This window comes from Callithrix jacchus, chromosome 3, assembly GCF_049354715.1.
Source record: "Callithrix jacchus isolate 240 chromosome 3, calJac240_pri, whole genome shotgun sequence".
Lineage (NCBI taxonomy): Eukaryota > Metazoa > Chordata > Mammalia > Primates > Cebidae > Callithrix > Callithrix jacchus.
The window spans coordinates 45,016,949-45,034,260 of NC_133504.1; the positions used below are offsets into that span (position 1 = coordinate 45,016,949).

Sequence of the window (17,312 nt, forward strand, 5' to 3'; positions counted from 1 at the left end):
TTATTATTTTAAGATGCTTTTGCTTTGGAATATTAAATTAATTTATTCAGCCCATCCAGACACTCAGGTTTGGCAGATTACTTTTTAATTTAAAAACTTAACTAGGAACATAAAATCCAGGATTTTGTTTTCTCACTTTGTCCTCTTATAAATGCTGTAAATGAAGTTGGAGAACACAGGATCTGAGCTTTACTTTCTAGGGGCCAAATGTTATTCTTTCTTACCTGCATCTATTTGTCTTGGGATTGTTCTCTCTCTCTTCCTCAAGAGCCTTTCAGTTCTCCCCACACATTGCCTGCTTCTTTAGGTCTTGCTGCTCCTAATCTGAGGGGCCTCGAGGGTCCAGGAAGGTCCTCCCAGCATGGGGTGAGCGCCTCTCTGAGTCCCACCACAGACTCCCAACTTCATAACAGCGCTGTCTTTCTGCTCTAGCAAATCCTTAGAGCAGTCAGGAAGGATTTGGAGTCATGTTTATGGAAGGAAGAGATTATTACAGTACCTGGAGGAAGGAGGAGGAGGGAAAGCCTAGGTTTCAGCTCTTGCCCTTGAGCTGCAAATTCTCAAGGACTCTTCTCTAAATCTCCTGGAGTCACTGTTAGAAATCCACATTCCACTGGAGAGCAGTGTAGGGTTATCAGTCGTTTTTGAGGCCTTTCCTCCAACTCAGCTCTGACACTTTGAAAAAAACTTCAGTAGAAAACTACATAGTCAATCTCCATTTTAATAGTCTTGTTTTCTTACTTAGCACAAAAAAATGAGATCTTCCAGCTGGTGTATCTAAAACTTCTCTTCCATTTGTGTATAAGAGAAATCTGTGTACACTCACATGTACAGGCACACACCGTAGATCCCTTCGGTCTGTAACTCCTCTTAAGTGGCCAGAGGTAGCAGGGGTGTACTTCAGAACCAACTGCGCCTTCTCTGAAGTCAAGACTGCTATAACTAAACAGCAGGTAGAGTTAGATGCTGCTTCCTTTGACACCCCCTGCCTTTAAAACACAATGTCACCTCAAAGAATTTCTAAGGAGTTGTTTTTTTCTCTCCTTCCAGAGGGCCAGTTGAGAGTGGATGCCAATATATCTGTGCATCACCCTGGGGAGCCTTTGGGCGTTCGAACGGAAGTGAAGAATCTCAACAGCATCAGGTTCCTGGCCAAAGCCATAGGTGAATGCCAGCTGCCACTCCTTGTGTCCTTCTTCCTATTGTTTCTTTCTTGCTGTGTAGCAAACAACCCAGAAACTTAATGGCTTACACAAGAACTACTTTCGTTTGCATAGTTCCATGAATTAGGTAGTGGTTCTGCTGGTCCTGCCTCAGTCACTCACATGGCTATGGGACACTGGCAGGCCAGCTGAGGCAAAGGGTCCGCAGTGACCTTTCTCACGCATTGGGGTCTCGGTAGCAATGTCTGCTGGGCTTCTCCATCCATGTGGTCTTTCTTCATGTACTTGCCTAGCCTAGGCTTTCTTCTTAGGCAGTAGGAGCATTTCAGGAGGATGAAGGCAGAAGTGAGTCCTAAGCTCTAGAAATCACACAGTGTCACTTCCAACATGTTCTATTCACAGTAGATTGAGGCTGGCACAGTGGCTCATGCCTGTAATCCCAGCACTTTGGAAAGCCACGTGGGCAGATTGCTTGAGGCCAGGAGTTCAAGGTGAGCCTGGCAACATAGCAACCCATTTCTATAAAAAATTAAAAATTTAGCCAAGCACAGTAGTGTGTACCTGTAGTCCCAGCCACTCAGGAAGCTGAGGCAGGAGGATCGCTTGAGCCCAGGAGTTTGAGGTCATAGTGAGCTGTGATCGCACCACTGCACTCTAGCCTGGGCAACAGAGTGAGACTAAGAAAAAAAATAGATTGAATTCAAAGCAGACTTGAGAGGAAATTATGCTCCACCTCTTTATTGGAGGATCCACAAAACATCATGGCTATGTTTTACCATTTACTACCTTCTTTCTGACTGGCCTGAGATTTATAAAGTCATTGTTGTTCATCTTAGATTGACCATGGCTTGAACTAAATGGTCAATATGTTTTCCTGCTTTTTATAGTCTTTTAAACTGATGGGTTATGTGCTCATGCAGCCGAGTAGTAATTTTTCTGGAGCACCTACTGTGGATATTTCATTGATGACAAATGTATAATAATTAAAATAGTTTAGCATTATAAACATCTGGATAGTCCCATAGATATTGCTAACTGTGAATTAGAGGGGAGGACCTTGGAGGACTAAAAAGATTTTTTAAAACCAAAGCAATCTAGAGAGGAAGAGGGAGGAATGGAGTTAGAAGTGTACCCCTTCAAGAGTGCACAGCTGAATATGTTGCCAAAGTCTTCAGGAAAAAGGCATTAAAGTGGTCAGGGGAGTAACGTATGGGAGCAGAGAGGGAAGGGGTAGGTTCCCATATGAAGGCAGACTAAAGATGGTAAACTGTTCTGCCTCCAGAAAGGGACATAATCCATGTTCCTTTAATCCATAAGCCATGACAGGTTTGAGTCAGGGAAAACCCTTATAAGCCAAGTTGGTGAGGCGGAAGCCTGGAACAAATGGAGGAAATTCCACCTCCCCCTGTAGGTAGTAGTGTACTGGGGCCGGTTATTTTAAGAGGTGGTGATGTTAACCTAAAAAAAACAGCAGCTAGATTTTAGATAGAGTCATCCACAAGTTATGAAGGAGACCCTGGCATTTTTTTTTTTGGCTGTCCCTAACCTCCTGTCCTATGAAGAACTCTTTGGAGGACCCATCTGAGGGAGAATTCTCCCTGTGGTCTGACTCAGAGTAGAAGAACCAAAGCTTTACTATCGTGGGCTCAATTCTCCAAGCCTGTGATTTTTTCCACCACCTTTTCCTCCCTGTGTTGGACCTTTTAGCCATCATCTCGTGTCAACCAAAGAGATCACTGGAGCTGGGGAGAGATGGGGAGCAATAAGTGACACGTTTTGGTGTTGCTGCCTCTTAGCAGCTCAGATAAAAGGGTTTAGATTTAGGCAAGAGAGAGTAGTTGGTGGGAGGGAGAGTTGAGGTAGAGGCTCAAGCTATTTTCATAAAGAGGCTTAGCAGGCCGGCCTCAGTGGCTCATGCCTGTAATCCCAGCACTTTGAGAGGCCAAGGCAGGAGGATTGCTTGAGGCTAAGAGATTGAGACCAGCCTGGGAAACATAGTGAGACCCCATCTCTCAAAAAAAAAAAAAAAAAAAAACAAAAGCAGCAGCAGCTTAGCAGTTGTGGTTGTGTTTTGATTCCCACAGCCTCATTCATTTGATGGTGAGGAAGCATGGCATGGATTAGTGGCTCTTAATCACTCGGGGCTGTGGGTCTCTCTGAAAAGATAATGCAAATGCTGGACCCTCTCTCCAAAACCTGCATGTATGCACACAACCCATACTTTGTATATAATTTCGGGGGTACCAGAGCCTTTGAAGCCCATCCCGGGCTCCCAGGGTAAGGACCGTTGGTAGGCAGCAATCCCAGACCTGGATATTGGGCCCAGACCCGCTTCTGCCACGTCGTGTCGTCTGCATCGGTTGCTTAATCTCTCTGAACCTGAGTTGTCTCAACACGGAGGGAGCCTGCCTTCCTAAGCCCCTTTCCAGCACCAATATTCTGCGATAGCAGTGAGAAGGAAACAGAGCGTATAAGGGAAGGATTATTATAAACAATCTTCTTGATTTTTTTTTTTTAAAGATTGAGAAAGGTTGTTTTTAATTACTGCTTGACTGGATGAAAGGTATAATCAAAATATGATGCTAAATTAGTGTGTTTTTCCTAGACTATGAAATTCAGAGGCAAATCAGTGAACTTGAGAATGGAGGTGAAATTCTGAACGAAACGCGCTCATTTCATGAGAAGCTGGGGTGAGTTCACATTGATGAGCATCCTGACCCCAGCCAGGCAGGGTGCTAGAGGGCTGGGCTCAGCAGCTGACCAGCCATGTGGCCTTGAAGGAGGCACTTAGGTTTCCTCATTAGCAAAATTACAAAAGTTCTGTATCCTACAGGGATATGAAATGCCCCAGGGCTGCTAGGAGACTTGAAGTGACCCAGACTGTGCCCCAGGGCTTAGTTGTAGGTCCTTCCCTTCTCTGCTTCCAGTTTACCTGCCTTGTGGCAAGAATCTTTACTTCCTTTTAATAATCTGTCATACCTCTCCCAGCTAAAACTAGAGATGGAACAGAATGAAGACCTGGTTGTAGAGATGCCTTGTTTTTGTTCAGATAACTTGGACCTTAATTTTCTGACTCAGAATTTTGAAGATTGTATACTTTAAGCAGAATACTGAAAAAAAGCTCTAACGCCAAGTTTGAGCTGGCTGAAAGCTGGATACATCGAAGTTGTTTCTTTTTAAAAAAATTATTCTATACATTTTGCTTTCTTTATTATTTTTTGAATGTATCTGTTTAAGGTTTTCCCATGCAAGGCCACAGAGTTTGATTTTGCCTGTGTCCTTTATTGGTAGGGGAGCCCTTCCTGCATATAGGCTAGTCGATGCTGCTTGCAGTGTTTAATGTTTTCTTCTTTATTCTAGGTGCACCGTGTCAATGAGGGACAAAGAAGCAAAACAGGACTACAGGTAGTTACTCCTTATGGCAAAATACCAATACATATCGGGGGCTGGGGGCATTTCAAATTCATTTAAAGTTCAACATGATGATCCTGAACAATTTTTAGGAAACACGTTTTGTCATTGTTGTTACATGATGGGACATCTAGACTTCCTCTTTGACATGCACACTGAGAGAAGTACTAGTTTCTTGATTTGGTAGCCTCAGATGCCTTGTTTGACTGGTTCAGCTTTTGGAAGAACTTGTTCACATCCACTTCTGTGTCAGGGTTGTCATAGTTGAGCTGAGAGGATGGCAGCTGAGGTTGGGGCCTAGGCTGTGTTAGTCTTCCGTTCAGTAACTGATTCAGTAATACACTGAATGAAGCTCCTTGAGAACAAATGAGAAAAGAGATGTTGATAGCATTGCTGATGGTAGTTCCCTTGAATCTCACATGATGCTATTTCATCGATAAATAAAGTTGAACGAGACCCACAAATAAAGCAAATAATAAGAACAGGCTTAAGATAAATTGAACCTTCCATTTTTTTCTCATCGAGGTTAGCAGGCTGAAGTTTTAAGCAGCAAAGTTGTTGAGATCAGCCCACCTTTCCTTTGTAAAGGGCAGAAAGATGCAGATGTAGCTGTTGTTACTGCTGAGGATCAAAATTAGCCTGCTTATGTGGGAATAAGAAACTCATAAACCCTTAGCATGAACCTCACCCGTAGAACTCCCATCGTGTTTCTGCTAGAGTCAAAATTATTTTAATTAACCGTGACCTTCCCAGGTGAGTCTGTTCTCCCAGGAAGCCACTTTATTCCTGAGTGTTGCTCCCTGCACTGTTGGTGTTCCTTCTCCTGCGTGTGGAGTCCGGCTTTCCATCCGCCTGTGGCCTCAGCATGATGCCGCAAATGATAGTGAGCTGCAGGAAGCTTCTCCTGGGTTTTTTTCTTGCCTTCAGAAAGCAGACTAACTCACAAAAGAGATCTGGCAGTGAGGCCACGGGTTGCATGCGCTTCGAATCTGTTCCCTCTGAACCACCGCTTCTGCATACCCTGTTTTTCTACGTGAGCTCTTTGACAACAATGGCAGAGAGAAACCATTAGTGCTGAATGAGAATAGGGAGGGACATCTTGTTTCAAACGATTACATGCGTTGGTTTGGTGCAGCTTCCACATGTAAAAAAAATTAATTCCCTTTATTTTGTAGAGCAGTTTTAGCTGTACAATAAAATTCAATGGAAAGTCCAGTTCTCATGTACTCCCCCTCCCCGCTTTCCCCCTAGAGTCTTCTGTTATGTACCACAGTAATGCAAGATGCTCATTTGTTACGATGATGAACCGATATTCACATTTCCTTATTGGCTAGAGTCCGTGGTTTACACTAGACTTCACTGTTTGTGTGGTATATTGCGTCGGTTTTGACATAGGCACAGTGACATGCATCTACCATCGTGGCACACTGAGAAGTTCCTCTGCCTCACTGTGCCCTGTGCACCACCTCTTCATCCCTCCCTCCCTCCCTCTCCTCCAGCTGCCACATTTTATTTAGGCAAAATCCATTCATTTCTTCTATTTCTCAAGGGTATATTTTTTAATATTTTTTATTTATTATGTAAATGCTGCTAAAAATAGTAGAAATGTGGAAATGGGGGGAAAGTCATTTTTTGTTCTGATAAGCAAACTGTTCTCATTTGGTCCTATTTTTTCCAGCCTGTGTCTTTATGAAGACATAGTCGTGCATACATATGGATGTTTCTGTCAACAGTGGATCACATACGCTACAGTGGTCCCATAAGATTCTAATACGGCATTTTTACTGTCACTTTCTCGTTCAGACATGCTTAGGTACACCATTGCCACTATGTTACAGTTGCCTACAGGATTCGGGACACTCAGTAGCCTAGGAGCAGGAGGCTGTTCCACATGGCCTGTGTGTAGTAGGCTGAACATCCAGGTTCGTGGGAGTGCACTCTCTAATGTTCCCATGACGACGTCACCTAACGACACATCTCTAAGAACAATCCCTGTCATGAAGCAACACACAACTGTCGACACAATTCCTGATGAACTGTGGAATGAACTGTCCACAGTTACACATCCCAGTGTGTCTTCAAGCCTGTGTTGTGCTTCTTTCACTCATCTTATTGATAAGCATGGTAAAGGGTGGGTTTGGAGGTTTTGACACTTGTGCAAAGGCTTCCCCGGGAAACAGAATTGACATAATAGGACATTTGAAAGTATTTGCAAGTAACATGGCATCTAAACACAGAAACATTCATATTACTGGGGTAAGTTTTGTTTTCTCATTAATCCAAGGACTCCGGATTCAGGTCCCTTCTCCTTTGTCTGCCCAGGTTTATGCCGGAACCTAACCTGCCTCCCCTCCTGCTCTACGACGCCACATCTCTGCCCACAGGTGCAGACCCACAGCAAGTGATCAACATCGACCAGATCCGGGAGACACTCCCAGAGCTTCCCAGCGTGACCCGAGAGAGGCTTGTCCAACAGTATGGGATGCTGCCGGAACACAGCTTCACTTTGCTGGTAGGTCTCAATCCGATGCCAAGACAGTCCCGGTTCAGCAGAGTTAGCAGTGCCCTACAGAAGCCCCAGCACACACAGGCTGCCATGGGCTCTAAGTGGAGTGGGCACATTTCTTGGGTTGGACTGTAGATGTTACTGAGAAGAATAAGGTGTAGTAACCTTTGCTCATTACGCTTTATGGTAAATGCTCCTCATACAACCAGGAGAGAACCACAGTCTCATGTTAGTCATTTGTTCAGTGTAGAAATGAACACCTGCCCACAGAAGCTGTGGCGACTTCTTGAAGACTGTCCAAATGTTATGGATAAGTTTTTCCCATGTGTCTGAAGGACAAAAGAAAATCAATGTATAGGGCTTCTAGATGTCTGGCAGTATCGAACCATGACAGGGCTGGCAGGATGTTGGGTTCTCAAAAGCCAGCTAGTTGTTTTGCCAATTTCAGAAGAAAACGTTTATTCCATACAAAATGCCGAAAACTCTGACTAAAAGTATCAGCCCTTTGAGGCCTGAGGCTGCGTCTGATGGGCCATGGAGAGCCTGACACAGTTGAGATCTGCTTAGGGATTTTCCGTCCTTTTCGAAGCTGCTTGGGGCTGCGTGGTTTTCTTTGTTATGACAGCATTGAAGTGATGCAGCATTGGTGAGTGTAGCATTTTGTCACAGTTGTCATCTTGTCTGTTAGGAAGGAAGCGGGAAGTTTTGTTGCTGCGTCTTCCAGGAAATCAGTATATGCCACACTCGTTTTAGGGGCAGCAGGATCTCTGGAAACTCTCAATTTTTGCTTTTTAGATGGCCAATCATAACTACATTGGGCTGCTGGAATATACATATTTATGTGTCTATTTATACATTTTGAATCACAGTATCGTAGTATTTACAGTACAGCATAGGCAGTCAGATGTGTGTTCAATGATGGATTCTCTTTATCATCCTGATACAAGCTACTTGGAGAAGCAGAGTTGGTCACTGTCTCCTATGGGCTGCTGTTTTATCTTCTTCTTACCTCTCTGGCAATTACATCACTGTCTTTTAAGTACTTATTAGTGTATGTTGCTCAGCATCTTGAAGGCAAGAACTGCTTCATCTTCTGTGTTACTCAGTACAGACACGCACATCAGCCGTGCTTAATGCTGCACTTTGACTATGACTCAGTCAGTGTTCCGTACAGAGCACCTCATAACCCAAAGCCTCTTACAATTCATGTATTTTTCCTAGGTTGATGTAACAAAACTACGTTTTAGTCTTATACACCTTCCCCACCATCTTGACATTGAGTTTCCAACCTACTTGAAATGAACTCTGAATCCCAGCCCTACATTTTATTACGATTTGTGAAATTACATAGGAGATGGGGGGAAGGGACCAAGACTACTCAGCCTCAAAGACTTAAGTTACCTCCCTCCACTTGGCAGGAGGTGAAGCCAAGCCTTTGAGGTAGTGTATGATTAACCAAGAAGCCAAGGTTTCTTTGTACAAAATGTGATTTCAGAGAGAAATCCACTAATATAACATTAATTTGTGTGTGTGTGTGTGTGTGTGTGTGTGTGTGTGTATTCGCTGTCTCCATAAGAGAGTGTTAGAAACTTTCAGAATCTCCACTCAAGAATACAGCTGTTTCTGTTCAAGGCACTGTATGAGAATCTATGCCCCCTTCAGAGGGCATGTCTATAGGATTGTCACTCTCAGCCATTGATGAGGGGTGATGAGGACAGCTCCTCACCTCACTGAGCATAAGCTCCATGAGGGCAGGGACATTTTTATATTTGTGTTTGTGTCCTTGTCTTCATTCATGGGTCCTGCATGGTACCAAACCTAATAGGCATTAAATAGGTGTTTGCTAGGCGCTGGCAAATGAGTGAGTCTATGTTTTAATAGTTTAAAGCCCTGTATAGGGAAACCTACCTTCAATTATGCAGTTCAGAACTTTTTTTTTTTTTGGCAGCAGGAAAACAGAGTCTCTACTCTGTTGCCCAGGCTGGAGTGCAGTACCATGACCTTGGCTTACTGCAACCTCCACCTCCCAGGTTCAGGCGATCCTCCCACCACAGCCTCCCGAGTAGCTGGGATTACAGGCATGCGCCACCACGCCTGGCTACGTTTTTGTATTTAGTAGACGGTTTTGCCATGTTGGCCAGGCTGGTTGAACTCCTGGCCTCAAGTGATCCTCCTGCCTCTGCGTCTCAGAGTGCTGGGATTACAGGTGTGAGCCACCACACCCAGCCTAGTTCAGCACTTTTATTAGCATCTTCTGTATAGCACGTACGGATACAGAAACAAAAGATTTTTTGTTTGTTTGTTTTTGCCTTCCAAGAATTTATATACACACATACACACACATGCATGTGCACACACACATACACCCCACTACAATTACCAGCCCCCAGGACAGATTACACTAGGTAGATGTATAGTGCAGGATCAGGGCCCACAAGACTTAGTGGTTAACTTGATTGGGACAAAAAGGGTGAATTTTTTGGCCATTTTTGAAAGGACTTTTTTTTTTCTTGATACCTTAAAAACGTGCTTATTTTTATGGCTTACAGATAATGTATTGGGTGATTAGTATTTTTCCTTTAAAGGGCTAGTATTTAAAATTTCCAAGATAAGTGAGATTAGAATGAGATAGGAATGGAAAGAGAATGATTCAGACAAATTGTTTTCCTGAAATTAGGCAGCCTGAGTTCTTTATGACTTTGTAATCATTGGAAGCTGCGTTACTCATAACATACCCGAAAATGGTATGTTCATGTTTTTTCCTGCCTTCATCAGAAACACAACAGATTGCTGAGAAGGGCAGATGCACAAATCTAATGAACCATCTTTCAATTTAAAGAGTGCCCAGGAGTATTCATTAAATAAATAGCAGTGGTGGAGGTGTGCTTTGCAGAGCTGCGACACTGTGCTCCGTGCCTTCGGATTGCTTATTAAATTAAGCATTATGCCCAGGCCCACCCCACACACTTCCCCTACAAATGATTAGAAACTTCAGAATTTAGCTCTAGTCTTTAGTTTATCTTGTCATTTTATTGTGCAGTGAGCACCAAATTAGTCTTAATATTTGAACTCTATTTGACTTCTATTTGAATAACAGAACTCTAACGTTATACTTTAGCGTCTACCACACAAACCTGACACATAGTAGGTACTCCGTGACTGGGTGGGCAGACAGGTGAGTGAATGAGAAGTTATCACAGCACACATGAAGATCCTTCGAGAAGCAGTGTTCCTGATAAAAGCATCTCTGTTTCCAAAGGTCAGATATATAAACCATGCTTTGACGACGCTTTGACGACCCAGAGAATCATGGGGTATCTTGCCCCACCTAAAACTTCATCCTTTTTAGCTAACCTTGCTTCTCTAGCTTATGTCAAGTTGCCTTGATTTCATATCTATGTATATGAAATTGATTTATGTATATATGTGAAATCAATTTCCTGTATAAGAAATCAAGGCAACTTAATTTCGTGTGTGTGTTTGTGTGTGTGTGTGTGTGTGTGTGTGTGTGTATCTTGAGGCGGCTTGACAAAAGCTAGAGAACCAAGGTTAGCTTTTCTATATATATAAATTTGCATATATCATAAATATATATACAAATATTTATATGATTATGAAATTTATATAAATGTAGGAGCTACAGTTGCAATTTTGATACATAGATATATTGCATAGTGGTAAAGTCTGGACTTACAATGTTAAGTCATCACCACAAATAATATACATTGTAACCAGTATTTCTCATCCCTTATTCCCCTCTCACCCTTCCAGGTCTCCAGTATCTGTTATTCCACATTCTGTGTCCCTGGATATACATTATTTAGCTCCTGCTTATAAGTGAGAACATGTGGTATTTGATTTTCTGTTTCAGTGTTGTTTCACTTAAGATAGTGGCCTCCAGTTCCATCCCTGTTGCTGCAAAATACATGATTCCATTCTTTGTTTATAGCTGAGTAATATTTCGCTGTGTATATATACCACAACTTCTTTATCCAGTCATCCACTGACCGACACTTACATTGATTCCATATCTTTACTGTTGTGAATAGTGCTGGGTAAACATTTGAGTGCAGGTGTCTTTTTATATGATGACTTCTTTTGCTTTGGGTAGATGCCCAGTAGTGGGATTGCTGGATTGAATGGTAGCTCTACTTGTAGTTCTTTAAAGAACCTCCATACTGTTTTCCATAGAGGCTATACTAATTTACATTCCTAGCAACAGTATATAAGCATTTCCTTTTCTCTACGTGACCTCATTTGTAAAGATTAAATAGTAGAAATGTTAAAGCTGAAATCCAGGCATTAGCATTCTAAAAAACGAGGGATTCTAATAGCAGAACAAATTTTTCTCTGAGTCAGTATGTCAGTAGTAGTTATTATAATAGAATGATCAGAATTATATGCATGTGCATTTTTCTTAGCAAAATCCTTCCCAGCCGATTTCTGTGGGGCATCTCTTCCTAAACTCTGTGCCTTACTTCATTCAGAGAACACAGAAGCATTGGAGCCATTTGCCTAAGCAGCCTAGAAAAGGCTGCCTGCTTCCAGCATGCTCTGCAGTTCACATTGTACCACTTCTTAATCTATCGTTAACGGCAGCCCTCTGAGGCAGGAGCTGCTGCTCTCCCCATTTGCAGGTAGAGAAACGTAACCTCTTTGCTTCAGTAACTTCCCCAAGCCCGAGTTGGAGCCACATTCAGAGCATGCTGACTTCAAGGCCCAGGCTCTTCATTCCTAAGCTCTGCTGCCCACTTGCAATTATAATGTGCTGTAATGTCAAACAGAAATAATGTTTTAGTTAATTGCTGTTTGGGGTCACTTTTGTTTCATTAGTGGAGAAAATCTAGTTTTTACTTTTGTTAATATTCATGCCCTATATAGTCCCACTAGTGTTTTGTGAAGCACAGAGGACACAGATTCATTTAAAAGTTTTTACCACTCCTATTGGTTTTTAAGATGCCAGACTGCCCTATAAATAAACATAAAGTGCCATCCACTAAATTTAGTGAAAATCAGTCAACGCCAATGAAAAGCAGAAATCGTGTCTAATTTCTAAGTAGAAAAATAAAGTTAGAGAGAAGAAAAGTAATATAAGCTGTTCTCTGCAGCTTTATTTTGTTTCTTAAACCTTCTGTGGGAGGCACTTGAGTCCTGTCTGAATCATTGGGAAGTGCCAGGCATGGTGACTCACACCTGTAATTCCAGCACTTTGGGAGACCAAAGTGAGAGGATCACTTTTGGCCAGGATTTCAAGACCAGTTTGGGCAACAACATATAAGACCTCTGTATCTACAAAAAGATGTTTTTAATTAGCCGGGCATGGTGGCACACACCTGTAGTCCCAGCTACTCGGAAAGCTGAGGCAGGGGGATTGTTTGAGCCCTGGAATTCGAGGCTGTAGTGAGCTGGTGGTCGTGCCACTGGAGTCCACCCTGGGCAACAGAGAGAGATACCCTGTCTCTAAAATTTAAAAAAAAGAAAAAAGAATCTGAGAAGCGTCTCCACATAAGGCAGAGTTTGTGAGGTTTGTGGCTTGGTTTTGCCTGGTGCCTCCAGTCCTTCAAGCCTGGCACGTAATAGGTACTTGGTATGAAGCAGAGATGAGCTGGCAGGGCCCTGGCTGTGCATGGAGTCAGTAGATAGGAAGCTCATGTGTGGGAGATTTCAGTGGAGGAAGCCAGAGCATCCCGAGTGTTTCTTGAGGGCCTGCCACTCTGACTACAGTGCCGGATGCTAGTTCCAAATGTCAGTGTTTCAGCTTTTCCATGATGCTTTTAACTGTCTGGAGCAGTCTTACAGGGCATTGAGTTAAAACACTGACTCGAGACAGATACCCTTGATTCCACATCTCACCTCTGACACTTCAGAGCTGGAAAGGCTCTGCGCGGGTGACCAGAGCTTTCCCTCCCTAGCTGAAAGAGGAGGCAATGACTCACTCACCCCGAAGATGACAGGCACAGCCAAATCTTCATTGAATCTAAAAAAAAGTCTAAATACAGCCAAGCAGACTCCCAGGAATATGCCTCCAGGCAGAAGAACGTTGACACCAAGCAACGTGCTAAAACAGTTCATTGAGAGGCACGAAAGGCAGGGCTGTGGAAAAATCCAGCCTGGCCCCAGTGAGATTGCAGGAAGATGTGCTTGTGAACCTTCACATCGGCACCCAGGGCTGCCATGTGCTCGTGTTTGTCTTTATACTCAGCCTCAAGATGTGTCTTCTTACTTACACAACTTCATTTTCTCCAGCTGGTTCTTCCACTTTTAAAATCATAATCCTTTGTTTCTGACATCATGGAAAAGGTTAAGGTGTCTCCAAGGGACAAAGCAACAGAAAAGATATCATGACTACAGCTGGTTGTTAAGTGGATTGTTTTCCAAGAATTTTCCTTTACGTGTCTAGCAAGCTAGAAGTGACCTGGGGATTGCTATCTGGATGAATTGCCTAAAAATGATTTCCCATGATAAATATCTGTATATCCCATATGTAATACTACTTTAATGTTAATGGTATCTGAACCCATATTGATGGTTTTAGACTGGCCAGACTTACTGAGGTGCAGAGTGCTCACCTTCTAACTACGGCTGAAGGAAGATGCATTTAGCCAACATCGTCATGCTCCATATTTCAGCTCCATGAAATTTTCTAAATTGATTTTATTCTTCATTTTATAAAAATTCCATCTAGTGCTTGCTAGCTTATGGGGGCTTTTACAGTGACTCTGTACCCTAGAAAAATAACCAACGTTTTGTTCTGGTACCGTTGAATAAAAAGATGTATCATCTAACTCTACTCCTGTAAAACCAGTGGTTCATTTCTTTTGAATGCAAGAGATGAGGAGCTTTCAGAGAGGAAGATGCTCTGGGCTCAGAGCCATGTGACCCCTCAGGAGCCTGCCCAGTAGGGAGACAGTGCAGGGGAGTAAAGTCCTGAGTGCCAGAGTTGGGGACCCACAGGGGTTTTGTCCCCAACCCATCTCAAAGCCCAATTTCTTGTGGAATAATTTCCTTTTTCAGGATGATTGCTTATTATTTCAGGTTTCAGGGAGATCTTAGAGGGAATGAGCAAACCCTCACTGCCTCCGTTGTGCTGTTTTTAAGCTCCAGCCAGAAAGCTCCTATTGAGCAACTCAGGTTCCCTCCATGAAGGGACGATTTGACAGTGGTGGTATTAGGCGCACTGGAATGTGACTACAATTGGAATTGATTTCTTGACAACATACTGCCTGTGTCCTGTTCGTGCAGATACAGCCTTTTAGCTGTGCCGGTCTGCTGTCAGCCTGTAGTACCTGAATTATTTGGGGGAAGCTGTTATTTCCAAATTAATTTCCTTCAGCATCTCCCTTGGAGTTAGTGCATCTCAGAGGACTTAAAGTCATTTTCATGTTAGTCTAAATATCCCCTGAATGGAACTGGAGCCCGAGTTGAACTCAAGAGCTGTCTCCTTTCCCGCTTTGCTGGGAACATAGCACAAGCAAAAGGGTTGGGACCAAAGTGTTGCTCAGATTTTAGGGGTTCCCAAGCCCTGCTGGGGAAATGACCCAGGAATGAAAATTGTGAGGACCAGAGCAGGGCCATGGACCCCTAGTTGTGTGTTCCTTGGGAGAACACACCGTGGCATTGTGGGTCCATTTGAGAGCCTCCGCAGGTCCCCATGTTCTCGCCGGCAGCAGTGGCGGCTCTGCACTCTTCTGGCTTTCTCCTGGCGCTCTTGAGGGGTGTCGTGTTTCCTGTGCCAGCCTCACACCACTAATAACTTCCTTGTTTTCTCCACTGAAGAGGCCTCTCCTGATGCATAATTTTTCTGTCCACAGGAGTACTTGCTGAAAGATGTTCGCAGCCGCTTCCTGTTTCTGTGAAAAGCAGAGGGGCACCGATTCCCATCACCCACCTGAGCCACTGCCCCCCTAAACATTCCAGTCCTTAGCCTTGCCCTGACGCCTGCTTTCTGCCTGAGAGCCATCGCTGTCTCGGGCCTCTTTACTTCATTGCCATCCCCAGCACTAGCATTTGGCGTTATTTTCAGGGCCATTTTTTACATAGCTGTTGTATTTGAGTTTTGTTTTTCTCACTTTGTAAGAATGACCAAATCCACAGGAATAATAAAACAGCAGAGCCTGCACTGATACACAGGTGAGGAGCCTCCTCCAACATCTGCCCAAATGTTCAGTGTCTGCTTACCCCAGCATCCCCGCCAAAAAGGGGATGGATGCAATTCCAGTGTGTGTTCCTCTGCAAAATGACATGTTGTGACATGGGAGAGCCTTGTCCAGTTGAAACCCCTGTGGTTTGTCTGCAGATGCAGAGTCTCTGTATAGTCAGCAGCTCCCAGGCATGACCTGCCCAGTTAGGTGGGAGTTACCCTATTAGAGGAATTAGAATGCAATAATAAATAAAATACAATATGATTAATACCAAAACAATATGGGAAGTAACAGGATTCGTCTTGTTCAGGATTGTGCAGTGTCCAGGTTTAGGTGTGTTCTCAGGACTATTCTGGGGCAGCAGTAGTCAGGAGAGGGGATGCAGAGGTGAGGCAGGGGCAGGAGAGGGGCAGGGGAGCTCTGGCAAAGGCAGTGTATACCTACTGCCTTCTAATTTCAAACTCAATTTCCTTGCAACATTTTTCATATGTTAAGAACCTTTGATCAGCTGGCAGCTCTCAAATAAAATAATGGCAGTGTGGGAAAGCACGTTCGTCAGGTGAGCTGGCTGCCTCCTGCTGTGCCTGGCACTCCTGAGTGCTCAGTTTCAGTCCCCAGGCAGGCAAAGACCAGGACCTTTCCTTCCTAGAAGGCAGTGCCACGCAGAGGTTAGAAGCACAGACTACAGAGGTTTGGTCCTAGTTCTAGTGCTCTATTCCCATGCGACCTCAAGCAAGTTAGTGCCTCCATGTCCTCATCTGTAAAAGAGAGTCCTGAGAGCTGAGCTCAGAGGTTTGTTGTTGGGATTCATTGAGGTAATGTGGAGAGAGTGCGTAGACAGTGCCTGGTTCCCATCACTGCTGCTGTTTTAGCTCTGCTTATCATTATCCTCAGCAGCAGCCTCATGCAGCCACCCTCAGGGCCTGGTGCTGATCTCCGTATCTAGCAGATACTCAGTAGATATCCTTGAGCACCTTTGACTAGCCCAGAATGGCTCATCTGGGATCCCTTGTAGCTGTCGGGACACTCCCTGTCACATAACCAGCTATTCCTCAACTCGCATTCTTCTGGACTGCTTTTTCTTCTCTGAATCTCCCACTGGGCAGTTGGTTCTATCAGGTTACCTTCTCGTAAATAAATATAGTCCTCATTTCTGGCTTGTCATCAGCTTCACAGGGTGTGTGACTTAGAACAAGAAATGCAGTTGAGAAATCAGCCTTCATCCTGTTCCAACTGGACAGTCTTCCACCATTTTGCATTTGATCATCTGGTGGGATGCAGAAGACAGCTTTGGGCAGATTGCTCCCAGGGCCTGGTGTAAGGGTAGATAGAGGTTCCTTCGCTGAGCAGGCAACGGTGGTATGCGGGCCCTGACTAACATTGATCACCTGACAAATCGTTAGCAATCAAGGGTTCACATTTGTGTCTGAGAAGCTGAGCAGGTACTGGTTACTGATGTAAACCAGTTTACAATTACTGGTGTAATTCAGTGCTTTGGGAAATTTGATTAAAATGTGCAAAAGATGCTTTCCAGTCATAGAGCTATAAAGACTGGTATTATAAAAAAGACAGGACCAGTCATGCCTGCTGTTTTAGCTGTCTCTGAAGGAACAATTAGAGTCACAGTCAGCCAGGGGCCATGACTCTCTGTGTCGCTGAAGTTGCAGTTCTGTCGCATGTAGGGTAGATTCATCCTGAGTCGAATGATTGCTTGTTGCTTTTGGGGAGGATGTCAAAGTTCCCCTAGTGCGGTGGCCTTTCCGCATTGCTCTTCATATGATTTTTATGTAAGGGAATTACCGGCTCACTGTTTTTCTCAGAAAACCAGATGGCTGCACTGACATGTTCACCGGAGACTTCTGAGATGCGTGCCAAGCTTATTAGCATTTCCCGTCTCATGGAAAAACTAAGAAGACTAGGAAACTAGAATGCGTGTGTTCCTCCCTGAGAAGCGGGCTTCTGCTGTGAAGAGCAGTGCGGGCCATGTGCAGCTTTTATTGATCCATCATTCCCTGGGTGGCTGTGGCTCGGCCTCCTTCAGCCCCACTCCTTATGGCTCCACCCCATCACCACTGCAGATTTTCCTGTCTG

The 17,312-nt window shown here is 44.0% G+C and overlaps 1 protein-coding gene across 7 annotated transcripts in view; it reads left to right on the plus strand.

Annotated features, from left to right (window-relative positions):
* GATB (glutamyl-tRNA amidotransferase subunit B) overlaps window positions 1-17,312 on the plus strand; it is a 97,786-nt gene that overhangs the window by 57,490 nt on the left and 22,984 nt on the right. For all 7 annotated transcript variants that reach the window (XM_035294449.3, XM_078366398.1, XM_078366399.1 and 4 more), the window contains 4 exons: window positions 1,051-1,164; window positions 3,769-3,853; window positions 4,524-4,568; window positions 6,897-7,086. In XM_035294449.3, coding sequence (XP_035150340.2) covers window positions 1,051-1,164; window positions 3,769-3,853; window positions 4,524-4,568; window positions 6,897-7,086 — 434 coding nt within the window. The remainder of the gene's footprint in view (window positions 1-1,050; window positions 1,165-3,768; window positions 3,854-4,523; window positions 4,569-6,896; window positions 7,087-17,312) is intronic.